This window comes from Desmodus rotundus, chromosome 11 (assembly GCF_022682495.2).
Source record: "Desmodus rotundus isolate HL8 chromosome 11, HLdesRot8A.1, whole genome shotgun sequence".
In the NCBI taxonomy this organism is placed as follows: domain Eukaryota; kingdom Metazoa; phylum Chordata; class Mammalia; order Chiroptera; family Phyllostomidae; genus Desmodus; species Desmodus rotundus.
This window is the reverse complement of record NC_071397.1, coordinates 98,327,778-98,355,206: the sequence shown is the minus strand read 5'-3', so window position 1 is coordinate 98,355,206 and position 27,429 is coordinate 98,327,778. Positions and strand designations below refer to the sequence as shown.

General features: G+C 49.8%; 1 protein-coding gene across 1 annotated transcript; it reads left to right on the top strand.

The window, feature by feature from the left end:
- The first annotated feature begins 1,054 nt into the window (after positions 1-1,054).
- SLC22A2 (solute carrier family 22 member 2) lies at positions 1,055-27,196 on the top strand. The gene is made up of 11 exons (XM_024552233.4): positions 1,055-1,725; positions 3,134-3,237; positions 5,922-6,076; positions 8,315-8,483; positions 12,048-12,162; positions 13,324-13,442; positions 14,678-14,892; positions 15,765-15,873; positions 16,624-16,736; positions 19,840-19,939; positions 26,236-27,196. Exons 1-11 carry the CDS (start codon positions 1,315-1,317, stop codon positions 26,300-26,302), a joined length of 1,677 nt encoding a protein of 558 aa, XP_024408001.2. The 5' UTR covers positions 1,055-1,314; the 3' UTR covers positions 26,303-27,196.
- The last annotated feature ends 233 nt before the right edge of the window (positions 27,197-27,429 follow it).

Below are 27,429 nucleotides of genomic sequence, written 5' to 3'. Positions count from 1 at the left end.
TTGCCTCTCACCTGGTGCCCTCTTGCCTGTAGACCTGGTGTCTCGAAAGGGAGTCAGACCCAGGACACAGGCTTGTGATGCTTCCCAGTGAGAGGGGGCCAGAACCACCTCTGGGCCCCTGGGAGTGGAGGCGGGGTTATGACCTTGGTCACTTATTAACTCCCCCACCCCCATGACACTTCCAGCCAATGACAGAGGGCAAGGGGAGTATGGGGACAGCCTCCCCTCAGGTCCTGACTCATCCCGAAGAAAACAGGAGGCAGCCGCTGTGGTAGGGAGGGGAACTCCTCCGGGTCATACTCTCAGACTGTGCTATTACACCCACTGAATAGTCAGCAGAAGAAAAAGAGGAAAGAAGAGTGGATTGGCTGGCTGGTGCTCCAAGGTGCAGAGCTGTCAGTAGGCCGCCTTTGCGTGGTGGCTTCCCACCGCAGCCCGATCCTTTCACCCACCAGGAAACGGGTCTCCTGTTTCCCTCACGTGTAGGCGCCCCCAGCATCATCCTAATGGGACACCCTGACCACAGGCAGAAATAGCCAAGACAATAAGACAGCACAATGAGGACGCTCCTGGCTTACACTTGACCTATGTGCGTGGCGGCCATTTTTCCTCACTGATGGCTCCAGGGAAGGACACTCCAGGTTGAAAGGCGAGAACTGGCCTTTAAAATGGAGGATTGTAAAATCCAGACAAAGACCCGAACGAGCAGCCACAGCTGGGTCCAGCGGCCGTGCCGTTGTGGGTGGCATGGACCCATGGTAGAAGCTGCACATCTCCTCGAATGCGGACAAGGGCTCGGACCCAAGTCCATGATTCACATCGCCCCAGGCGGGCGAGCAAAGCCAAAGGCATGTGCATTCTCCAGCCCCTTGGACGAAAGGCGGACCATGTGGGTGAGGTGTGAGTACGTTCATTTCCGGGACACTTGGTTTGCTAAGGAAAGATTAGCGGGCCTGTGATATGCAAGCGCTCAGATTTCTCACCCCATGAGAAATACAGAGGGAGGATTGTTTATGGTGCTGGTATGGGGCAGGGACGCTCTCGTGGAGAGTGCCGTTACAGTCAACACGACATCTGGCCCGATCGCTCGCTCAGGCACGGAGGGAGCAGCAGGACGAGGCCCGGCCAGAGAAGAGCTCAGCGGGAGGCCAGGCTGCAGAAAGGTCTGGACCAAAGGCTGCTCTCTGTCTAAAGTAAACTCACACTCACACTTGGACTTTTGGTCCAGAGCTGTGCCGAGCTGGCTGCAGCCTCTCTCGGGGACATCTGTGGCAGTGCTGGGAAGCCTGTTGGGACTCTCCTCCTGCAGTGACAATGCCAACGGTGGACGACATTCTAGAGCACATAGGGGAGTTTAACTTCTTCCAGAAACAGGCATTCTTCCTCCTATCTCTGCTCTCAGCATCATTCGCCCCCGTCTATGTGGGCATCGTCTTCCTGGGCTTTACCCCGGACCACCGCTGCCTGAGCCCCGGCGTGGCCGAGCTGAGCCAGCGATGCGGCTGGAGCCTGGCCGAGGAGCTGAACTTCACGGTGCCCGGCCCAGGGCCGGCGGGTGAGGCCTTCCCTCGCCAGTGCCGCAGCTATGAGGTGGACTGGAACCAGAGTGCCCTGGGCTGCGTGGACCCTCTGGCTGACCTGGCTGTCAACAGGAGCCGCCTGCCGCTGGGCCCCTGCCGGCACGGCTGGGTGTATGACACCTCTGGCTCCTCCATGGTGACCGAGGTAAGTGAGGCAGGACTTAGAAACGAGAGAGCAAATGGTGGAGCTTCTCCTAAGGAAGAAGCCAATAAGGCCCAGGTATGCTCTTTGGACTCAGGTATCTTACAAAATCCCAGTTTCTGACAAAGACTTGCAGCCTCTTGTCTGTCTGGAGCATGCATGGATTTGTTTAAACCCGATCAAATTCAGGCAATAATGATTCTCATTCATGCAACTCTCGCCAGTAAGAAACAAGCAAAAACATATGAGAATTCCAAGGAATAACGTCAGGAAAGGGAATATTTTCAAGCCTCCTCTTTTTCAGAAAGCCCTACCTCCCCCTCCAGTCTTCCTTCAAGCTGACGGAACTCACTGGAATGGTGCTGTACTGTGAGATGGTGTGCTTGTCTCTTAATGGTTATTTTTTTCTATTTAATTTGCTCAAAGGGTCCACATGAAACCGTTGGGGTTGGAGCTTATGCTACGGTACTATTATATTACTAAAAATTACAGTAAACATCAACATCCAATTGCAAAACCTCACTTCAGTAAATATAGAGAAAACAAAAAAATAGACTTGCGTTCATTAGAGGCAAAGCAAAAGTGGGGAGGTGGGCGGTGGGATACAATTATTCTGTGAATACAGAGAACGCCCGTTGCCTAGCTTAATTTTAACAGACTGCTTGGATAAAGTGTCGGAAGGTGTTCTACATGAACAGACGTTTAGGTTGAGGGGCCTTTCCTGGGATCTGAAGTGGCCTAACGGGCGCACGAACTGTGGACGATCACCGACTGCACACCATACTGGCTTTGAGAGGCTTTTCAGCGTGGCTAACCTCCTCCCTTCCTCCAGAGGTGAGGAAACGGAGACCCAGAGCAGAGAAAAGTTCCGCCCAAGGCCACAGAGTGGGAGAGTTAGCAGTTAGCCCTGGCAACCGGAGCTCCTGACTTCCGGGCTGGCACCTGTTCCAAACGAGAGAGCAACCGTACCAGCCCTAGCAGGGTGCTCCTCGCCCCCACCCTGCCCCCCACTCCCCGCTGCCGTTAAAGAGACAGCAGCGAGGCACTGCATGGCCCAACTTCCTCTGGGGGCTTCGGTCAGTATGCACCTCTTCGCTTCTGTGTATTAAAATTAGAAAGGGAGATGGTTTTGTGCAGAAATGAAGTAATTATCCAGTTTCAGCTGATTGAGCTGACAACAGCATTTAGCCTGATGACATGCTACCAGATGGAATGCTACACAGATGGCAGGACAAATCTTTTGGCTGCGCAGAGAAAATTCATAATGATGGCAAGAAAACGGCGGGTTGGTTGCCCCTCGACCCCATCCGTTCAATGCACCAGACACAGATGAGGTCCCCAGGCGGAGGGGCCTCTAACGGGATCTTGTCTTCTCTCTCTCCTGCCCGGGGACTCCTCTCGCCCTCGGCAGTTTGACCTAGTGTGTGCCCGCTCCTGGATGCTGGACCTGTTCCAGTCGGCTGTGAACGCAGGGTTTTTCATCGGTGCCGTGGGCATCGGCTACATCGCAGACAGGTGGGTGCCGCAGGTTCCAAAAGAGACCTGCTTCCCAAATCATGCAGGCTGCAATGGCCCCGCCTAATGTCGCTCACCTGGACAATCCGACTTCTTCTTCTGGGAAGAGAAGCACGGTCCCTGTCTTTCTTCCTTTTCCAGTTCTCTGGGTGGTAGACGGACGTTTCAGTATGAGGCGGTGCTTCTTCTTGGGGGCTGTCTGGAAGCTGAGGGTTCAGTGGGAAAACGATAGGTGACTTGATTTTGTGGGGGCCCAGTCCATTCTCTGGCCTCGCCACCATCCACCCGCCGTGTGCCTCCAGGCCTCCAAGCTCTGTCCACCTTCGGCCCACCTCTCCCAGGCACCGAGCGCAGGCTGCCTGTGTGATCCAGGGCTCCTGGGTCAGGGCCTGGGGCCGGTGCAATCGCAGGTGCGGAGCCTAGGATGAAATGGGGTGGAAGGGAAGCGCGCCTGTCTACGCTGAGTGTGTCACTACCACTTCCGTAATGTCTGTGTGTCACTAGAGGGAGATGTGGAAAACAAGGAGGGGGGGCGGCAAATGTCCAGCAGGTGGTCTGTGTCTCCAGATCCAGCGTTCAGGGACCCCGAGCTCCCCCATCTCTGGCATTTATCCCAGAGCCCCAGACTCACTGCACTGAGAGCTCCTGGTAGCCTGCATCTCTCCTCTGTGGGCTATCAATCAATAATTAATTTTAGGAGTGCTCAAAGGAATAGAAAAATTTGCTTTACACTTGCTAAGCCCTTTTGATAACGGTGCTATCGGGGCTAGTTATTTAATACCCATAATACCCACTACAGAGTGTTTCCTGCGGGCCAGGCACTGTGCTCACCATTTTGGATGGTATCATCCTCTGTAATCATCAGTCACCTAGTGAGACAGAGACAAACAAATATGTCTAAGTCCTATAATTATATCGTCTTATACGAATATACAATTTCGTATAAATATACGACATATAGTCTTATAGAACTATACAATTATATCATGGTTTCATGTAAAGTACAAATATATATTTAATTCTGAACTAAATGGTAGATTGAACCTACTTTATGCTTGTTGTCCCAACTGTACCTAAACCCAAACCTGGGAGTCTAATATTAGATGTAAGTAGAACATTTTGTCCAATTATGTTATATTGTCAGGCTGGATTAAAAACTAGCTCGTTAAGTAAGGCTGGCTTAATCTATCATAGGCCCAGAGGCGTCTATATTGACACAGCCCTGCCCACTGGGGCAGTGGGAGGGAGGGAGGATGACAGTGGAGGGGCCGGGCCCCCGGCAGCTCCCTGTGTCACACGGCTCCTGTGACTGTCTGCTCAGCTTCCCTTCAGAGCTCTTCCCGGGACTCTGTGTGGGGCACTTGTGGGGTGAAAAGGAAGGTCATTCCCTGTTATTTTCATTAGCTCAGAACTGAGGACGGCTGTTAGGAGAGGACCCCTTAAGGCAGGAGAGCCACTGTGGGAGGAGGGTCCCTGGGTCCCCTGTGCTCCAGAGTATGGCTGTCTGGCCAGCTCCTGGCTCCCTCTCCTCCCCTCCTGCACTCGAAGGGCAGAGACGAACACTCGTGTGGACGGATGGGAGCTAACAGGTGCTGGGCCCCCCGGCTGGCTGAACAAATGAGTTAATCATTCCCATCCCACCCAAGGAGTGGGAGAGCGGTTACGCTTCTCCACTGACAGTGCATTCCTGAGCTACGACCCCAGTCAATTATCCACCTTCTTGATGACATCATTATGTTGTTCGTTATGTTAGAATCTCCTAAGTAAAGTTGATTACTCATTGTTCTTCCCCAAAAAGCTGGGCACATGTCTGTTTCATTTTTCTTCAGTTGTCTGAAGTTCTGTTGGCTTTGCCTCTTCCGTTCTATGTGTGTGTGCACGTGAGAGCGTGTGCTAGGGGGACCACTGTGGGGTTCAGAAAAGCCAGTTTATATCCTGAATACTTACTGCCGCCTGGGTCAGACTGGCCTTTTCCAAATGGAGACGCTGAGGAGGGTTGACTAGCTCACCCAGCACCACACTAAGTGGGAAGGCCAAGGTTCCACCCAGGTTTCCAAGTTTCCCTCTGCTCTGCGCACTCGCACACTCCCCGGGTTCCTACGCTGATGAAGCCCACGTCTCTCAAATAACACGTGTGGACACGGTCCTTCGAGGGCGCTCAGTCACAAAGGCCTCGGGGTGGCAGTTCTCAAAGTGACTCTTGGACGGCGAGACTCAGGAGACCGTTTCCATGGAGACGCGCAAATGCCACCACGTCAGAGAGCAGTGTTAGGAAATGTGTGAGGAGTACACTGCACAATAAACTTTGTTTTCCCTGAAGCAAAAACTCAGGGGTGGGCAGTTGGCTGGGACTGTTTGTGCAAGGCCCCAGCTCATGTGGTGATGAGAGACCCAGACAGGCCCCTAGGGCCTTCAGCAGTGGGTGGCCTGGGACAGCCGCCCTCTCCCTCAACGCCCTCCGAGGTGGGACTGAGAAGTGCTCCGGTCCTGGGGTGAGTGGGGCCATGTGCCTAAAACATGCTCACAGCACACTGATGAAAAGTCTGGAACAGACCTGACCTGAAGCCAGACTCTCCTGGTGGGTGTTAGCCGGTGCCTCCTGCACTTCTGTGATTCAGAAGTTTCCTACAGCCTTCAAGCATCTAATCCAGTTCGCTCCCCTCTCTTTGTTTTTCTCCTTGCAGGTTTGGCCGCACACTCTGCCTCTTGGTTACAATCCTCATCAACGCCATATCTGGAGTTCTCATGGCCGTTTCCCCGACCTATGCGTGGACGTTAATATTTCGCTTGATCCAAGGGCTGGTCAGCAAGGCGGGCTGGTTAATAGGCTACATCCTGAGTAAGAATGCTGTGGCTGCAGCCTGGAGAACAAACGGTCATTGCCGCTGAAATATAGTCAGGCGGGGGGTAGCTGGGCAGAAAAACAGACTCAGCCTCAAGACAATGTCGAGAGGTACTTTTTCCTGGAACAAAGGAATCTCTAAAATCTCATCCGTCTGCTCATTCTGCATCCCTCCTACAAAGAAAACAATGAAGCCAGAATGAGGGTCAACATCAAGCCGTCCAGATTCTTATATAACTCGTTAGGAATTTGTGTTTTCTGCACCTGGGAGATTTATGTAGAGAGAAAAATCTAGCCTGCGAGGCCTGCACATTAAAAATTCAGTGATGAGAGATGTGCTAGATCTATAAGGGACTTTCATCCTTTGCATAAATCAACTCTAGTAAACCACAGTTATCCCCAGTTTATGAACAAAGAAGCTGACAGCACAAGTGCCCGGTCAATCCAGGTGCCTCAGCCATTTGTGGGACCGGGAACGTCATTTACATCCCACCCAGCAGGAGCCGGAGTCAGGCATAAGCTCCGTGGGGTTCAGGAGAATGTCTGGACTTGAACAGCATAGCTTCTTTAAGACAATATAGAAAAAAATTACTACCATAATTAGATGTTGGGGATTAATCCCATCATTACTTTCCCTTCAGCTACATTCAAACAGCCTCCACAGCCCCAGCCTGTGTAACTCAGTTGGTTGGGCATCATCCCACAATCCAAAACGTTACCCGTTTGATTCTCAATCAGGGCGCACGCCTGGGGTGCATGTTCAGTTCCCAGTCAGGGGGCATATGAGGCAACCAATCGATGTGTCTTACACGTTAATGTTTTCGTCCCTCCCTTCTCCTCTCTCTAAAGTCAAAAACTGTTTTTAAATAGTATCCATACACAGGGAGGTGGACACTTTGAAATTGAAACCGTAATGATAAGAAAGGTCTCAGGACACAGGAAAGAACTAGACTACGTGTGCTTAAAATTTTTCCTGGTAAAGTCAGCTTGAGGACGTCTGTGAGATAAAGCGAGAATGGTGCGAGATGCTATCAGGGACGCCTGGGGTGTGCTTGGCCACCAAAGGAATTCACGGACGCAGTCATTCCGTCAGCAATTTGGTTTCCAGAATAGGTGACATGTCAAAATACGTAGAATGCAACCGTGTGAACATGCATCTCCGCCGCTGTGAGTTTCCACCTCTTCACATTTCTGTCTTTTCCGGTCCCTCTGAATGTCCTGCGGGAGCCCCTTTCCACCCCCACCCACCGCCTTCAGATCCGGCCGTGACCCCAGCGACTTTGAGACAGACATTTCCATTCATGGAGCGCTTGCATGATCTTGCTTCACTCTGTTTTAAAATACTTTTGGATAATTCACAGTAAATGGTTGAGGTCTTTAACACAATTACCAAACATTTCACACAAAACCTCTGCGGCTCATAGAATATCTGAAATTGCAATTCTAGTATGTTTGTGATACAAAAGTAACTTTTCCCTAAATTCAAGTACCACAGACTTCATTACCTGCCTCCAGGTAGTCTCGGGGCGGGGTACAGCCGATTATCACTCCACGTGCAGGGGTGTGCCGGTAAGCCGGCTCTTGGAAAACAAAACGTCTGATCTATAGTGTTTTCCGAGTTACAAATACTCCCAGCCTGACAGATTTTAAGGTGCCAATGAGTTTAACAACCAGCTTGCAAAGTTCCAGAGAACTTAAAAATCAGTTCTGGCAAGCCAGCACTAGCTGACTCCAGGTAGCTTGAAACCCATTGCCAGGTTTCCGAGCCATTTGCACACGTTAACAGAATCGCCAAGAAAATGTTTAACTTGTGGAAGAGAACAAGCTACACGGAGGTATTCGTTTACATAAAAGTCACCTACAGTCTAAATTCGATGTTCGATCCATTCATTCAGGTCTTAAGTCACCACTGCCTTATTACTGTCCATCAAAATTCTCATGTCTGACATGCAACTGCATCCGTCCTTGAGACTATTCTAGAAATCAAACGTTTTGCTCATGGTAGCAGGTCTTTCCCCTCCCCCCCATCTAATGTGGGATTATAAGATTTTTACATTAATGAACACAATAGCAACAATTCTAAAATAGGACTCAAAGAACATCTTAAAATTTCAGACAGCTATATAGAAAGTTCTAGAATTTGGACATTTTGAGGTTGGCCTTCTAGGTTCCCCATAGCTGGGCAGCCAGCTCCCTGTTCTGCTGACTTGCTGACCACGTGGGTTCTCTCTGCAGTTACAGAATTCGTCGGGCGGAGCTACCGGAGAACAGTGGGCATTTTCTACCAAGTCGCCTTCACCGTGGGCCTTGTGGCACTGGCTGGGGTGGCGTATGTGCTGCCTCACTGGAGGTGGCTGCAGCTGGCAGTCACCCTGCCCACCTTCTGCTTCCTGCTCTATTATTGGTAAGTCCATTTGGAACAGACAGGAAATAAATTGCAGTATCTTACTTCTGCCTTCCCTAGTGCTCACCATCCTTCTGACTGCTAAGGTTTCCTTCGCTCTTCTGTTCCACAGGATGCCCGGTCCATATTTCTGGGATAAAAATCAAGAGCTTCCACCACTTTGGAAAGCAATGTCCCTTTACTTCGGTCTTAAGCTTATGTATGACGTGTTAACATTAGCTTCCAGTGGCTGTGGTACCCTTTGAAGCAACTGACAAAATTACCTTTCTTATTCTGTCCCTTCCCAGAGGAAGCTTGGGGACAGAGGAGGCAGGGCATGGTACTCGCATGCCCACTACCCACGTCCATGTCTGGAGCGGACATCACCAGTCAATCACAGCAGCCTTTAGCCCAGATCAGGCCAGCAGGACCCCACACAGACCATAGCAATCAATCAGAGTTCTCAGGACAAGTGAAATACGTTTGTCACCCTGCCCTTGGGAAACATGGAAAGGAGCAGAAACTGTCAGAAACCCCACTGCGAGGTTACCTGAAATTAAACAAGAAGGATGCCGTATGGCCAACCAAACCTCTCTCCCATGCAACAGACCCATGCCTTTCATCCCTGGGCGTACCCACCTGTTCTTCCCATGGTTGTCTAAGACTGAAACACCTCAACTTTCCCAGGAAGGCTGTTTCTCCCCTCCCAAATCCAGTACAACTCTAAGAGTGATCTTTAGCTCCTGCCCTGTATCCAACCCACCTCTTTCATGTTTCCCAATCTGCCCCTCCCCCCCTTCCCATTGGGATTTCTTGATATCTTGCCTGGATTGCTACGATCTGGACCTTAGCATCACCATCCTCAGGCTTCACTCTGCATTTATAATTCTAGTTCCGCCTGGTGACTCTACTGCCTAAGAGTCTTTCAGTAACTGTGCTCCCCTCAGAAGAAAGACCTAGTGCTCACCCTAATGGAGGCCCACCCATTATCCAAGTTCTGGCCACCTTGGAAACACTGCTTCTTGCCACGTTCATCAGCAGAATCAGATTTAATTTACCTACAACTGGGCAAGCTCCATGATGGGATGACGAGTTCAAAAGATCATTCGAGATGCAGAGTAGAAAGCAGGTGTTTGTGGGGAAGAACGCAGGCAAGGAGGTCAGGTGAGAGACTATTGCCCTAATCCCTGCAAGAGAGGACAAGTGCCTGAATAGAGACAGAAGCCGTGGGTATGGAGAGGAATAGATTACGAACACTGTGGGTAGGGTGGCGGTGACAGAACCCAGTGACTGACTGTGGGGGCTTAGAGAGAGGAGGTGCGGAGTGTAGCCTGTGCCTCAGCGGGCTGGTGGGGGTGTCATTCAGAGAGTGCAGGAGGAGCAGGTGTGGAAGGGAAGATGATGAGGTGAGCTTTGAACATGCGGCATCTCAGGTGCCGGAAGGACATGCACATGCAGCTGTCCAGGGGCAGTTACACAGAAGTTCAGGGAAAACTCACATCATTGCTGTGGCCGTGGGGATAGGTGACATCAAGTAGAGAAAATGAGCAGGGCCCGGAGAGGCAGGGAATGGGGCAGCACAGGAGACAACACCAATCTTTGAAAAATGGGCTAAGGACGAGGAGCAGGGGTGAGGAGTGAGGTGGCACCCTTGGGGAGAAGAGAGGAGCCCCAGGGCAGAGGAGGTGTGGAAGTCACAGGAGGCAGGACCCATGCAAGCCTCACCTTCCCTGAGCCATCCCTGGGCAGCCTGCCCAGCTAGGTGGCATGGTGCATGCGTCTCTGTGGTCCGCATGTGTCACTGCTTGTTGGGATTACCTGCTGACCCAACGTCGCATAACTTACCTTCCGTTCCTGGTGTCCTCGGTTCCTCTCTCCTCCGCGCTCCCACAAAAGCATCCGTCCGGAGTTGCTTGTGAGCCCTGACTCTCAGAGTGACCCCTGGCTCCCTGAGTCACGACCCCAGCATCCTGGAGGGTCCGTCCTCCGCCCACCACCCTGAACCAGCTGCTCAGAGCCCTCTCCAGACACAGATTCCAGCGGGCCAGGCCTGCAGAGGGTGGGCGGGGGCTGACCGGTGCAACTGGGCCAGGCTCCCTCTGTGCAGCCTGGCTTGTAAGTTCTCCCGCCATCGGATCTCAGACCCTTCCCTCACTCCCTTAAGAAGTCGTCTCTCAGAAAAACGTAGATAGAATATCCGCTTCCCCTGTGATGGTGCGCAGACTCCCACCTCCCCACCTGCCATCAGTTCTCACAGCGGAAAAGCCTGGTGCCCACCTGAGTGGACCAGCGGCTCAGACCTGGGACTTAGCTGTGCCCCGCTGTGCAGCTGGCTTCCCAGAGGCCCCCTGGGAACCTCAGAGGGGGCCCCGAGGCTCCCTGCACAAGGCTGAGTAGAAGCAGGCGAAGGAGGAAAGAATCACACATTCCCCTGTACGAGTTTATGAAATTTCTTTCCTGGGATGAGGACTCTTAAGATCTGCCCCCTGAATAACTTAATAACTTTTCGGTGCGCACACAGCATTGTTACCTGCAGTCACGTGCTGTGCATCGCATCCCCAGGACCTGCTTATTTTGTAACTGGAAGTTTGTACCTTCGGACCCCTTCACCCCTTTCACGCACCCCACCCCTCAACCCCTGCCTCTGGCAGCCAGCCACCAATCTGCTCCTTGTCTATGCACTTGTTTCCCCCCTGGAGCCCACCTGTAAGGGAAATCATACTGTGTGTGTCTTTCTGTGGCTGAGTCATTCAGAGCGACCCCTGGCTCCCTGAGTCACGACCCCAGCAGTGTAATATCCGTTTGTCCGAAATGGCAACATTTCATCCCCTCTTATGGCTGAATACTACGCATACACACACACACACACACACTTTCTTCACCCATTAGTTCCCCAATGGACACAGGTTGTTCCCACATCTTGGATGCTGTAAATAGTGCTGCAACGAATATGAGAGTTTACATGTCTTTCTGAGTTAGTGTTTTGTTTTTCTGGATAATTACCCAGACATGGAATGGCTGTGTCACATAGTAGGTCTATTTTTTTAATTTTTGAGTAACTTCTATACTGTCTCTCACAGTGGGTGCTCCAATTTACACTCCCGCCAGCAGAGCCCAGGGCCCCCTTTTCTCCACATCCTCGCCAGCACTTGGTGTCACTAGTCTCGTTGATGGCAGCCTTTCCAACAGGCGTATGTCATCATGGTTTCGATTCGCATCTCCCTGCTGATAGTGATGTCAGCCACCTATCTTCTTTGGAAAAATACCTATTCTGACTCTCTGCCCCTTTTTAAATTGGACTGTTCAGTTTTTTGCAATTCAGTGGTATGAGTTCTTTATACATTTTGGATATTACCGTTTTCAGAGGTATGATTTGCCTGTATTTTCTCTCAGTGAGCCGGCTCCCCGTTCACTTTGTGGGTGGTTTCTCTGCATCGCAGCCCCCACATGACCCTCTTTCCTTTGTCCAAACCTGGCTGTGTCAGGTCCCCCCCAGAAATCTGGTTATGGCCGCCGGGGGGCGGTAGGGAGGCAGTAAGATTCTCCCTCCACAGCAGCACTACTGACCCTTACTCTGCGCCCCAGGTGCATCCCCGAGTCCCCGAGGTGGCTAATCTCCCAGAACAGAAGTGCTAAAGCCCTGAGCGTCCTGAAGCACATCTCAAAGAAGAACGGAAAACCCCTACCTGCGTCTCTTCAGGTGAGCGAGCAGCTGCAAGGTCAAGTCCGGGGCGGGAGGAGGAGGGGGCGGAGGCGGGAAACACACAGCAGAGGGGCTGCCCCCGCCAGGGGTGCTGCTCCTCTACCGAGAGTCGTGGTTTCCCGGTCAGATATTTTAAGTAGTTGGAAAACATAAAACTAAGAGGAAACCAAAACACCACTTAAAAGTCAAATGAGGCGCTTCTGTCTCGTGCACTGAGGCCTGTGCTGGCCCCTGTGCCTTAGCACCCACATCCGGTTCCCCCGCGTGTCCGTCAGCGTCCCCCAGGGAGGGGAGGTTTCCCCAGAGGGGAGGTCCCCAGATCAGGAAAAGAGATCTTCAAACACAACCATTTCTTAGAATTTAAAAATCCTGGGTAGAACGTGTCCCAAGATGCTCACCCAGCGCCCTGCCTTCTCGACCGGAACGAGCGACCCAGCCAGCGTCTCAGCATTCCGTGTCTTGCCCTCCGCAGACCTCGCCACCCCTTTAACCAACCCTCCTCATCCGACAGGGGCTGGCGAAGGGGGAGCCGAGCTGATGAGGAGAGTATGTCGAAATAAGAGTAAATCGTTCCCGACCGAGGCACTAAGATAGGTAACCCGGAAGAATTTGAGATTTTCCGTGACATGGAGAACCAGGATTTGGGGGCTCCAAGGCCTTGTCTCCTCCCCGCCTCTCTGGTGGCCAGGTGGCTGGAATACCCACTCTTTTCCACTAACAACCAGCCTAGCACCTGCCCCTAGGTTTTAGGCCCATGCAGAGACTGGTCAGGGACAAAGCACGCGTGGGCAGGCCACCGTATTGATAGAGATCCCAGCTCAGGTAGCAGTGATGTCTGGTCAGTGCTGGTCTCGCTAGAGGTTTTGTCCCCAAGGCCCTCGGTCCTTCCCACACCATCCCATGGGCCTCGACTTACCCTCCCTCCCTCCCCCCGCCCCGTGCTTTACCTGTACAGCATCACTTTATATATGTGCCCGGGCTGTCTGCCTTCCCTGCTGTGGAGTGGGGATGAAAAACCCAGGACATAACTTCTAGGATGAAGGAGTTACGTAGAGGTGAAAGGAGCTCGTGCTTGTGTGGGTGCTGCTGTCTCTTCCGGTAGGACCCAGGGACCCACCGCTCCACATAAAAAGCGGTTGTTATTGTTTCCACCCTCAGAGCCTCAGCCCTGATGAGGAGGTCAGCGAGAAGCTGAATCCTAAGTTGAATCCGTCATTTCTTGACTTGGTCAGAACCCCGCAGATAAGGAAACACACTCTGGTCTTAATGTACAACTGGTAAGGAGAACTTTTCATTGAAAAACCTTCCCAATTCTTTTCGTGCCAAGCGTCCACTTTGAGGAAGGGAAGCAGGTACCTTTGAATGCAGCCTAGTTCCGCATCAGCTTCGACAGTGGGGAGCAAAGGTGGGCCGGCGTAGAGCAGGTTCTCCTGACATCGTTTTTCTCGGGCAGATGTTGACACCAGCTTCCTGTTCCGCATCCTCAGTCAGTACATCCTCAACCTCGGTTTCACCTTGGAATCATGTGGGAGATTTTTAAATATTAAGGCCAGACCCCTCCCCCACCCCAAGGATACTGTTTAATTAATCAGGAGAAGGGCCAGGAACCAATATTTTTTAAATAGCCCAAAATTGAGAACGATGGGTATTGATCCAACAATGATGGGTATAGATCTCCCCTGACTGCACAGGGCAGGTGAAGAAAGGGCTGCTCCTTTTCTTTTCTACCTGGAGAAATAACTTTTGAACAAGAATAAAGCGCAAGAATAAGCCAGCGGCCCCAGCTTGACCGTGTCAGCCGTCTGGGTGGCTCTGTGCTCTGAGCCACAGCTCTGCCGAGCGAGCGCTGCTCAGGGCGGCACGCTGTCCTCCGAGGGACTGCGCAGGGCTGACTCAGAGCAGCCGGGGCAGAGCTGTAGTCCCTGCAAAAGCAAAGCTCATCCGGAATTAATTAAGCAACCTTCACAATATTGCATAAAGAACACATCAGGGAATAACTGTGACTCTTACAAATTATCCTCATATTTTCCATTACAGACAATGACCGCTTTCAGTCAACAAAATTAGAAACACTGTCGAAATGTTATTTGTGTCACGGCAGAAGGTAAATCATTAAGAAGAGAGGCTGTGCTCATTTGCTCCTCCGGTTTTCCAGAATTTGAATTAGGTCGTCAATCCTTTGATCTCAATGGCATTAGAAGATGACAGAGAGATAATTAACAACCACGAATGACCTGTATAGTTTTGCTAAATAAATCACTCCACTGAGACATTTCTTCCTGCCTTTCAAACGTGGCCAGGGAACGCTATCCTAATTTCTTCCTCTCCCCTGGTTCTGGGGCCACAGCCAGTCACCACAGTGCGTCAGACAGCGTAAGAGCAACGGACGGAGGGCATAGTAACAATAGATACCAAGAAGTTGATCTCCGATCAACTCCTATTTTTCCAGCGGCCTCCCCCTTTCGGTGACTTGCTCTTGCATGCCTTGACCGGAGCTCTCCTCTTTGCTCAGGTTCACGAGCTCGGTCCTCTACCAGGGCCTCATCATGCACGTGGGCCTCGCAGGGAGCAACATCTACCTGGACTTCTTCTACTCCGCCCTGGTGGAGTTCCCAGCTGCCCTCATCATCATCCTCACCATCGACCGCATTGGCCGCCGTCTTCCGTGGGCGGGGTCAAACATGGTGGTGGGGGCAGCCTGTCTGGCTTCGGTTTTTATCCCTGAGGGTGAGTGTCAGGCCAAGCTAAGGTCTTATGTCCCAAGATCCAAAAACTAGGGGTGTCACTGCCCTTTGATAGGAGGACCGTGTAATTTATCATCCAGACCCGCCTGGAAAGGATGAGCACAGTATCTAGGACCTTCCTGACAAACAGATATGCCTTTAAGAGCAATCATACCCAGCGGTGCTCTGATGTAATACAATCGCACCCGACTGTGCTGATGGATAAGGAGGACCCACGCTGCAAGCCGCCCAGCCGGCCCAGAGCAGAGAGCACGGGCTGGGGGGTGGAGCGGGCCCAGGTTGCAGCCCGACCCCAGCCCCTCTCAGATGTAGATGTAGTTCAGGCAGCTCCCAGACCTCCTGACGCCATCATGCAGAATGAACGGGAAAACTTAAGTGAATGTCGTAGATGAACAATTATTCGGTTCCTTATTTTCCTTTTAAGATACTTTCTCAACGAAGGGAAGCAAACCCTGTATACCAGAATCCTATTAGCAACACAGAGCTTAGGTTGAATCTTTCAGTTACTAGCAACTAGATAGAGTACACCCATGGTTTCCTGTTTGTTTCGTGTGGCCTCTCTAGACTCAGATCGGCCCGGCTTTGGAAACTGGTACAATTCTGTGGTCATCAATGACCAAGCTCTCAAGTTAAAAGATTGTTACGATTGTGGCTAAAGTTAAAATAAACAGACTTGGAGAATTTGCTGACACTGTCTTGAACCTGGAAAAGACCCCATGTTGCTTTCCTGTCCCAGTCTGGAATGTGGACTTTCCCCCGGCCAATCCCCGCCCCTGTCCCCCCTACTCCGGGAGGGAGCACTCTTTGAAGAGCAGGTGTGCGTGCAACACAAACAGGTGGTGTGTTTCCCCTCAGACTTACACTGGCTGAGAGTCACAGCCGCGTGCTTGGGTCGGATGGGGATCACGATGGCCTTCGAGATGGTTTGCCTGGTCAGTGCAGAACTGTACCCCACATTCATCAGGTGGGCACGTGCTCCCCAGCATGAAGGGTGGGGGGTTGGGGCATTTGCTTCTTGGCCAGAACTACTCAGGTGCCAGCAGAGGACACTTTACTTTCCAAAGCACAGGGTGAGGGAGGAGGAGAGCATTTAAAGGCAGCCACTGGGTCATGTCTCACACTCACAGACGGGGTCAAGGGCAGAAATGTGGGGTGAGAACAGAAGGCACTGAATTGCGATAGAAAATTACCCAGCAGCCTCCAGAGGCAGTGCTTGGGAACAGCGTGAACAGGACCGTAGCAACGGGGAAGCGAGTGATGCGTGTGCAAAGTGAAAGTCACCCCTGGTTAAAAATTCTGAAGAAAATTAATATAGAACAAATATGACAGAATACAAATGAACTATGTAGCACATATCATTTATCTGTAGTGAAAATAACAGGAACACTTTTTTAAAAGATTTTATTTATTTTTAGAGAAGGGGGAAGGGAGGGAGAAAGAGAGAGAGAGAAACATCGATCGGTTGCCCTTACATGCACCCCGACTAGGTACTGAACCCACAACCCAGGCGTGTGCCCTGACTGGGAAAGGAACCGGTGACCTTTCTTTTTGTGGGACGATGTCCAACCCCCTGAGCCACACTGGTCAGGGCAACACGAATACTTCTTCAGCTCCCACGTATTTGAATGATTTGGGGCATTCTCCACTGGGGGGGGGGGGAATAACCACCGCACCTTGACAAGCTAAAAGGGTAAACCCGTGCCCTGTGTTCCAGGAATCTCGGTGTCCTCGTCTGCTCCTCCGTGTGTGACATCGGTGGCATCATCACACCGTTCCTGGTGTACCGGCTCACCGACATCTGGCGTGAGCTCCCACTGGTGGTTTTTGGTAAGAAATCCTGAGAGATGTTTTTGAGTGAAAACCTGTCTCTCTAAGGACCTCCCTTCTCCCACCTCAAAATAGGCGCCTGTTGTCATAATGACTCACCGTGACTAGAACTCAGTGGTGCTATCATGATTAGTAACACTAGTATGAGTAACGCTGTCAGGGGCGACTAATGCTCAAGTGTGGGGATCCCTTAGGACTCCTGCCCGAAGGGGTCCGACGTCAAGGAAGAGTGGGATGGGAAGAAGTTTCCTGAAGAAGACCCCTCGCTGCTTCCCACGCCTCCTTGGGTCTCGTGGTCAAAGAGCTCGCTCCTTCCGCCTCCTCTACAGCCAGATGTAGAATCACACAAACCCGTCACTTCCCCGCTTCAAGGAGAGGCTGTCCAGCTTTTACAGAGGCCATTTCAGACCCCAGCAGACAGACCAGGCGCTAGCACAGGGAGTGCCGGGGTTGGTGTCGGGGCCACTGCCTCGGGTGGCTCAGGCGACAATTAGACTTCAGGAGGGTGCCCTCCCTTCCTGACACTGCAGGATGTTCCCGCTGAGCCCTCCCCTCGGTGAGCAGCCCGCTGGATAGAAAGTGACAGGGACAAATCTAGCCAACCGCAGTTAGCACACGGGCCTTTGTTGGACACAAAGTCCACAGACCGTGAAAGGGGAACCTGGGCCCTCCCATTCACTCAGCACCCACGGCCTGGCCCACAGCCGAGATTATGGGCCAGATCGTCCCCTTCTGCGTCCACACAGACATGGGGACAGACTCACACACACAACCTTCACCTCCTCACGCCGGCTGGGACGTCTCAACACACCACTTTCAGTTCCTGTTAAGACCCCTTCTGAGCTGGTTTTAATTTGACAAAAATGTAACACTTTCCACCGTGGGCAAACAACACTCACTCTTGTTGGGGGGAGGAAGGAAGAGACCCCTAGGGTGTACACCAGGGGACCGTCAACTTCCTCCGCATTCTGGTTGTCACACCAAGTATCTCTGCTCAGTCCTCCTCTTGGGGGTTTGGGAGGGGAGACTTCCCCCTGCTACCCACCTGCCAGGAGAAGTTCCCCACGGCAGCTACAACTACCTGGAATCAGGCCCAAGGAGCTCCTCCACTTTCCAACTTCACACCACCACGGCCCAAGTTGGTGGGACACAGCTCTCTCCTGCGATGCCCGTGGCTTGGTCACAGGATGGCTGGCACTGCCCATGGGGCACACATGCCCCAGACTCCATCCTCCCCTAGAGCTGGCTGAGAGACCGGTCCCCAGAGCCCCCCTCCATCCTGGGGAAGGGCCATCACAGCCACTGGGCTGCTGCCCTGCTGGGAGGAAGGTGGCGAGGCCTGGCTCTCAGCCACTCCCGTCGGTGGGCAGTGAGCCAGCGCTGGGCCGGAGGGATATTTCAGGGCAGAGAACAGATACTTCAGGTTCCTCTCAGCTATGTAACAGAGCAACGCCAAGTCTGGACCCAAGAGGACCATGGTTGACCCTCCCTCAGAAAAGATAAAGGATCATAATTGCCTTTCAACAGTTAATTATGTTCAGAGAGAGGTGATGGTAGAGAGAAAGGCAGGGAGAGAAGCACTGATGTACAAAAGGCAACTGATATCACCCCCAACTGGGAACCCCCAACTGGGGCCCTGGCCGGCAACCCAGGCATGTGCCCTGACTGGGAATGGAACCTGTGACTTTTCGGTTCACAGGCCAGCGCTCAACCCACTGAGCCACACCAGCCACAGCTGCCTTTCAACACTGAGAGTAAACTCTATGACAACTGCCCATTTTATTTTTGCTGGTAATCCTCCCTCATCAACTTTTCATCTGAGTAGCTACCAGGAATCAAAACTAATGGTTTTGAATTTTAACTTCTTTTCCCTCCTTTTCCACATGCTAGTGTGCTAATTGTGGTCTTGAAGTGACCAGAAATATAAATCTAGAAGTCGGGCCCTTAACAAGTCAACACGTTGAAAAATCCTGCTCGGAAGAGCGCTGTGGGAGGGGAGAAGGAATGGCCGGTGGGTTAGGCTTATCTCTGCAAATACACAACGCCAAATGGGCGATAACATGACTCCTCTATCGTATTACCTACATAGTTCACTTACTTCAGAGAATTAAAGCCACCTGGGTGTGTTTACTATTTGTATGAGTTCCAACCAAGTGCACCCCCAGAGGTTTGGGGGGCATTATTCTCAGCAGTTAACTGATAGAGGTCATTTCAGCCTCAGTGAGCCTGTGAGGTGCATATCACCCCTCTTGCATAGGGGTCCGGGGCCTCAGGGAGATCACAGAGCCTCCCAGGGCTCAAAGACCAGAAAGCAGAGGCCCAGCTGGAAGCAGGTGCCAGAACCACTGAGTCTGGGGCCCCTGGTTCAGCTGTTATTTTTAAGGATGCAAAAATGGAGACCAGCCTGCTTCTTTTTTTTTTTTTTGAAACTCTAAAACTAGTGAAGCACCTACATCCCACTTCCTGCATTCTGTTACAGAAAAACATACAAAAATGTAACCTTAACATCCCAAAACTTTAATGGGAACTTAAAGAGACAAAAGCACTATGATGTTTGCTATTACCCCCCGCAACATATAGAAAAAATCAGAGCTGGACACAAAGAAACGAGGAAGAACTAGAATTTATTAGACACCTGAATTCGAAATCAAAGTCCTGGCTATACTTTTTAATGCTGTTATACATTAATACTCTCAAAAGAGATTCATTACTTTTATTTGCCAGTAACAATCCAAGTTTCTAACTCAGTTTGCCTTACCAAGTGCTTTATATTGGCAAGGTTATGTTCTTTCTTTTCTTAGAGTTGATTTTTTTTCACAGTTATTTTGTAACTCCAAAGTGTCTTCATGTTATGGCAAGGTTCTGTAGCCTAGAATAAACTTGACTCAAAATGTGAAGTATTTCATTTCCCTATAAGGCATTGTAACCCAACAGGGTTTGGGATCAGCAAAATATTTATGGTGGAAAATAGGGCTGTCAGATAGCAAAGAAATTCTTAAGTATAGGAAATTACCCAAAAATTTTTTAAGAAATAAGGGGAACTCTAATTATAGAGCTGGAATGCTTCCCTCCTCAGTGTGATTTACCTCTGCTTGGCTTTCAGCCGTGGTCGGCCTGACAGCCGGAGGCCTGGTGATGCTGCTGCCGGAGACCAAGGGGAAGGCCCTGCCCGAGACGATCGATGAGGTGGAGAACATGCAGAGGTACGGGGCTGAACCCCCTGAGTGAGCTCTCTATTTCAGACAGGTTTCGGCCATTTCTGCAGCCAGTTGGAAGGAAAGATGAGGGAGGATCTATGTCTCATACCACACATTGAGATCAAGTCAAATGAAATCGGACTTGAAACTACCAAAGAAGGCAAGAAGGAAGGAAGGAAGGAAGGAAGGAAGGAAGGAAGGAAGGAAGGAAGGAAGGAAGGAAGGAATGGAGGGAGGGAGGGAGGGAGGGAGGGAGGGAGGGAGGGAGGGGAAGGAAAGGAGGAAGGAAGAAAGACAGATACTATAGAATACCTTTCTATTTTCATAGTAGAGGAGGTCTTTAAAATATGGCCAAAAATCCAGGACCCATTAAAAAAAAAAGATCTGTAAGTTATGGGAGGTGGGGCAGGGGGAAAGTAGTGGGAGAAAAATGGGGACAACTGTAACTGAACAACAATAAAAACATCTATAAGTTTGTCTTCATAAAAGTTAAAAATTCTACATTGAAAAAACTACTATAAGCTTATATAATATAGCAAACTTAGAGAAAATGTTTACTCCTCAACAAAGGGCTAATCTCCCCAATATGTAAATAGCTCTAAGAAATTCATTAAAACAACCACCCAAAGGAACAAATGAGCAAAGGATTCTTCAGTGCAGGGTCTGGCCCCAATAACACCCCTTTTTTATTACAATGTCCTAAGCATGTCACTCTGTAATATAACAATAGCACACTCAAGCACACCATAGGACATTTTAGGTGACATGTTCCAATTACAACTACATATTATTACACCCACATTATTACCCTACCCACCATAGTCACGCAGGCGTTCCTTCTGCCGAACCCTGTGTACAATACAAAACACTCAGCCCCCCTGGCGATAAGAGAAGCGCGGGTGTGCAGGGCACTGACACCCACTGGGACGCCCTGCGCTCGGACTGCGTGGGAGCGCCCTCGGCTGCCAGCGGGATACGAACTGGAAACCTCTGAGACAGCCAATAAAAGTAGCAATTCCACACGTCTAGGAATGTACATGTGCGAAATAACCTGTGCACAGGACTGTTCTGGAAGGCAATTTTTTATGTAGGAAAAGACTGGGAACAACCTCAATGCCCTTTCATTGGGAGACCAGTTACATACATAAATTATGTCATTCAATAAAATATCATACAGCCATTTAAAAGAATGAAGCAGCTTTATATACAGAGATAAGGAAAGTTCTCCAAGACATATGGTTAATGGACAAAAGCAAAAAACAGAAAGTATAAATTCTAGCATGTGTGGGGAAAGGTGGAAAATACATAAGCACATGTACTTGGATCTCGGGAAGGTGACGCAAGGACCCTGACCCTGGCTCTCGCGGGCCTGGGTGGCTGCGGGTTACAGGTGGGAGGATGACTTTTTGATGCATACTTTTCTGTACTTCCTGAATTTTGAACCATACGAACCTATTCAAAAAGTAAACTTTAAAAAAAGAATCTAAGAGAAACCCATCTGACACGCTCCCCATGAGTCTGTTTGTGCGTAGATATTTGTAGTTATCCATCCACACTCCATTTCTGCCAGGCACTGAGCTGACCTTTATCAAAATTTCATCCCACGAGAGGTCCACTTTGAACCCACTCAGGGTTTGGGCGAATGCTGCCGCAGCAGAGTCAGTGGTCTGAGGCTTTTCCTGGAACTTGAAGGTTAGCGCGGGAAGAGGCCTTTGGATTCGTGCAGAGGTCACACTGGGAGCCCGCAGGACACGGGGGTCCCAAGGGCCTTGCTTGGCCCACATGGCAGTTTTTAAAGTGGGAAATTCCACATAAACTGGATTTCCAGGATCTGGTAAAATAAACAAACCACCAGAGGATTGGGCCACACTGGGCAGGCATCTCTTCTTGCTGACAATGTGCAGGAGCTGAGGGGCGGCTCAACTCCATGGAGGGCATGCCCCCGGGCGCAGGGCGCAGGCCACAGTCCCCCTGGGCCCTGTGCCCCTGGGCCCAGTACATCTGTCCTCTCTGCCTGGGCCATGGAGACATCGGGTCTGACAGCCTTTCCCCCGTAGCCCACGCTCCACACAGTGTCCCCTACACACAAGCACCTCCCCTCGAGGACAGACTGCGTCCCGTGTAAGGCCCTGTCCTCGGGCCAAGCCCAGAGCCAGTGCTCACCAAGCGCCGAGCTCCTTCCGCAGCGTCCAGAACCGAGGTTCCTCCGGGCCTTTCCGGGCAGCCCCGGTGTCAGGAAGGAGGGGCATGGGCACTCCAGGCAGCTCCTCACAAGTCCCTTCCACATGGCCTTACCTCCTCCAAGCCTCAGTTTCTTCATCTGTCCGTGGGGACGGCGGCCCCTGCTCCTGGGGCATTTGTAATGACTGGGTGAGGTCGTGCACGTACAGGGCCTGGGCCTCCCTCCGTGTCTGGGAGCCAGTTATTATCCATAAAAGTTGTCCTAGCTGCTCCATAAAACAGAAAATGCGTGCCTGGATATCGTGTTGGAAGTCAAATTTCAAAATACGTTCTGCACGTGTGAGCAAGGGAAGCACAGCTTGGGGGTGTGCACATTCGCTGGTGCTGGCAGGAGCTTCCCAGACCCATGGGCCGGTTCGAAGTAGGCTACAGAGAGAGTTCAGAGATTAACTCTGTTATTTTACATCCTTTCCATTTCTGTGATCGACACACACTCCTCTGACGATTCCCACTGTTCTGCGTGACCCAGCGTACTTTCCAAAGACAGAAGACAGGTCCATGGAAGGTTTGGGGAGCTGCAGAAAGAGATTAGGACCGTGACAGGCTGGGCGAGGGCTGCCTGCACACACAGATGAGGACAGCCAACATGAGGCAGCAATGGCCAGGACCAGGGGCCCACCGCACATGGCACCAGGGGTCAGGCATGCGGGCGCCTCATGCAGGAGAGCTGACCCCAGGCAGAGCGTCACACACTAAGGGAGAGGCAGCAAGAACAGGGTGGGGCGGAGCCCCTTCCCCACTGCCTGTCATTCGGTTCCCAAGGGCACGAAGACAGACTTTTGACATATTAACATATTATTTCATCTCTTGAGCCCATTTCCTTTTCTATAAAATTAGGAACGATAGCTAATGTTTACTAAGTGCTTTCAACTAGTGCTTTCCAAGCCCTTCTCATCCAATCCTTGCAGCCGCTCTGGGGAGCAGACATCACCATTAGCTCCATCTGACATCGAGAAAAACCAAGGCAAGCGAGAGCACAGGACTCTCCCGGAGGCAGGTGGCCAGTCAGGGAGAAAGCGAGGTCCTAGCCCTGGCAGCCAGAGTCCAGGGCCCACGCACACGTCTCACCTCGGAGGGCTGGGGCCGCAAGTGGGACGAGGAGGTGGGGTACCCAGCGCAGAGCTGCTCTTAATCACCCGTCAGTCAACGCAGTTGCTGTTGCTGCTGCAGATGTCGTTTTTTGGCTACTGGTGTTGCCGCTGTTGTGGTTCCTGATATTGTGCTCGTTGTTTCTCCTGCTGTCACTTCTGTTGTTTCTGCTGCTGCTACTGCTGTTGTCGTTCCTGCTCTCGTTATTTCTGCTGTTGTTATCGTCACTGTTGTTGTTTCCACTGTTGTTGCTGCTGTTGCTGTTGTTGTGGCTATTTTTGCTGCCATTGTCTCTGTTGCTGTTGTGGCTGCTGTCACTGCTGTGGTTGGTGCTGCTGTTGTTGCTACTGTCATTTCTATTGTTTCTGCTGCTGTTACTGCTGTTGTTCCGGCTGTTATTGTTTCTGTTATTGTTGTTGTCACTGTTGTTTCCACGGTTGTTGCTGCTGTTGCTGTTGCTGTTGTCGCTGCTGTCATTTCTATTGTTTCTGCTGCTGTTGTTTCTGTTATTGTTATTGTCACTGTTGTTTCCATGGCTGTTGCCGCTGTTGTTGCTGCTGTCATTTCTATTGTTTCTGCTGCTGTTACCATTGTTGTTCTTGCTGTTGTTGTTTCTGCTCTCATTATTTCTGCTGTTGTTATTGTCGTTGTTGTTGTTTCCACTGTTGTTTCCACTGTTGTTGCTGTTGTGGCTATTTTTGCTGCCATTGTTTCTGTTACTGTTGTTGCTGCTGTCACAGCTGTTGTCATTGCTGTTGCCACTGTTTTTCCTGTTGTTGTTTTTGCTGCTTTTGTTCCCACTGTTGTTGCCGCTACTGCCGCTACTGTTGTTGCTGCTGTTGTTCCCATTGTTGCTACTATTGCTGCTATTGTTACTATTGTTTCTGTTGCTGCAATTGTTCCTGCTATTGTTGCTGCTGCTCTGGTTCCTGTGGTTGCTGCTGTTGTCGCTGCTGTCTCTTCTGTTGTTTCTGCTGCAGTTACTGTTGCTTTTCCTGCTCTTGTTATTTCTGCTGTTATTATTGCTATTGTTGCTGCCATTGGTTCTGTTGCTGTTGTTGCTGCTGTCACTGCTGTTGTTGTCCCTGATATTTTTGTTGCTGATGTTGCTACTGCTATTGTTGCTATTGTTCCCACTGTTTTTGTTGCTGTTGCTATTGTTCCTGTTGTTGTTATTGCTGCTGTTGTTCCCACTGTTGTTGCTGCTGTCACTTCTATTGTTTCTGCTGCTGTTACTATTGTTGTTGTTCCTGCTCTTGTTATTTCTGCTATTATTGTCACTGTTGTTATTGCTGCTGCTCCTGTTGCTATTTTTGTTGCCATTGTTTCTGTTACTGTTGTTGTTGCTGTCACTGCTGTTGTTGTTTCTGCTGTTGTCGTTGCTGATGCCGCTCTCACTCCTGTTGTTTCTGCTGCCATTACTGTCATTATTCCTGCTCTCATTATTTCTGCTGTTGTTATTGTCACTGTTGCTGCTGTTGCTCTTCTTGCTGCTTCTACTGTTGTTATTGCTATTGCTGCTGCCATTGTCTGTGTTGCTGTTGTGGCTGCTGTCACTGCTGTGGTTGGTGCTGCTATTGTTGCTGCTGTCATTTCTATTGTTTCTACTGCTGTTACTGCTGTTGTTCCAGCTGTTATTGTTTCTGTTATTGTTATTGTCACTGTTGGTTCCACAGTTGTTGCTGCTGTTGTTGCTGTCATTTCTATGGTTTCTACTGCTGTTACTGCTGTTGTTCCTGCTGTTGTTGTTTGTGTTATTGTCATTGTCACTGTTGTTTCCACAGTTGTTGCTGCTGTTGATGTTGCTATTGTTGCTGCTGTCATTTCTATTATTTCTGCTGCTGTTACTGATGTTGTTCCTGCTGTTGTTGTTTCTGTTACTGTTGTCACTGCGGTCACTGTTACTGTTGCTATTGTTGCTGCCATTGTTTCTATTACTGTTCTTGCTACTGTCGCTGCTGTTGTTGATGCTGCTATTGTTTTTCCTGTTGTTATTTTCGCTACTTTTGTTCCTGCTGTTGTTGCTGTAGCTGGTATTGTTGCTGTTGTTGTTCCCACCCTTGTTGTTGCTGCTGTTGTTGCTGCTGCTGTTTTTGTTGCTGCTGCTGCTATTGTTACTCTTGTTGCTGTTGCTGTTGTTCCTATTGTTGCTGTTGTTGCTATTGCTGTTGTTGGTATAAATGCTCTGGGAGCTCAGCAGACTTGTCTGAGCCCCTACATCTGAAGTCTGAGAGGACTCCAGCACCACTGGGTAATTCAGGTAAGCTTTTGCTACTCTCCCCATCTCAAACGGGTCCAGAAACTGAGGCAGGACTAAGTGCCTCAAGGTGGGGGGAATTCTGCGAGGAGCTTGGAGACACAGTAGCAGCCCCACACCAAATCTCAAGATTACTATCAACAGTAACATGTCAACAGAGTATGTCTGGGAGCAACGAAATTAAGAAAGCAGCATTCCTGTGAGTATCAGCAACATCCTGGTATTCACAAAGACAAGATGGCTGAGAAACTTGTAATTTGAACACATACTTGAATTGATTTTTCACTTATCCAACTGTTGAAAAGTAAATGAACTTTGGTAAAAATAGTTCTCAAATTCTATTTGGAGAACTGATGATAACAGTGTCTAGACTTTGAAATCTTCATTTTTAACTGACACAAGATTAAGTTTAGACATTTCCCCCATTCTTTATTACAAAGAAGGGTAGAGGACCTTAAAATATGAACTTAGGCCAGTCTCATTCTTACAATAGAGTTCTAGAAATTACTGTATCCACATTAATTATTCACCAAGCTCTTGTTTAGAATCACCGCTCAGAACTCATTGCAATACTCACCCTAGACAAAGCTTTTAAGCCTTATACCCATTTCTTGTTGTATTTATTTATGATCCACTTTATTTCAGTTTTTGGTCTCCTAGTAATTTTTCTCTCCCCTCTTCAACTTTGGTTGTTTTTTTTTTTTTTTTATTGCAGACCAAGAAAAAACAAAGAAAAGATGATTTACCTCCACGTTGAGAAACAAGACATTCCACTACACTAAGAGAGACCTGCTACGGTCTTGCTTTGATAGTACAAGGCTGGAGTCAGATAACCTTCCCCTTGTCACAAAGCCTATACACCTCAACTCACTCCCCTTTGAGCCCTATTAACGTCGATCTGTAACCAAATGGAGTTTGTTGTACTACCGTCTAAATCTCTGCCCATGGGACCAGAGCTCCAACCCCGCCAGTTCACTCTCCCCCCAGCTTTCCTTGGACAATGGCCATTGGCTTGCTGGGATGTTTATTCTATCTCTGTATTTCTTTACTTTGTTTCCTTCTTCACAATGATATCAAACCAAAACACATAGGGGAATTGTGGGCCAGGGAAACAGAAAAGATCTAAAAAGCAATAAAATTGGGAGCAGAGAGCCCGTTTTCTTCAAGAAATAAAACATCCAAAGGAATATCAAGCTGCCTAGAATATATGTAAAGAACTTTAAATAGTCTTTTTTTGGTATCACATATGAAGACATTTCAAAATACATTGGTAATTATCTGCATTAGACTTTCAGAGAACCTAAAATACAAGCGTCAGGAAATACACCCTGAGTGATCACTGTCTCTGTATTTAGATTGGAGAGTACAACTGTGTGCTTTCTGCATAAGGTCTGGAGAGGAGCTTAACAAGAAGCAGTGTTGCGCTGGCCGGGTGGCTCAGGCGGTTGGAGTATTGTCCCGTCCACCAAAAGGTGGCGGGTCCCTGGTCAGCGTGCATGCCTAGGTTGCAAGTTAACCGATCGATGTCTCTCTCTCTTCCTTTCTTTCTCTCTCTCTCTCTCTCTCACTCACTCACACACACCTCTCTCTCTCTCTCTCCTTCCTTTCTCTCTCAACGCAATAAAGTAAAAAAAAAAAAACATATCCTTAGGTGAAGATACAAAAATAAATGAAAATTAAAAAAATAAAAAGCCGTGTTCATGTTGTCATCATTAAACCATAGGTGATAATGTTTTAGTCCAGTAAAAATTTCTCTAAGTTGGTAGATTTAAAATATTACATTCACATTTTACCAAAGTAATACAGTAAATAGATTTTTTAGGCTAACGCTGTAAGATCTGTATGAAAAACACAAGGTTTTTGCCCTGGTCTACCTCTACCAGCTCCTCAGAGATCATCTTCAACTCTT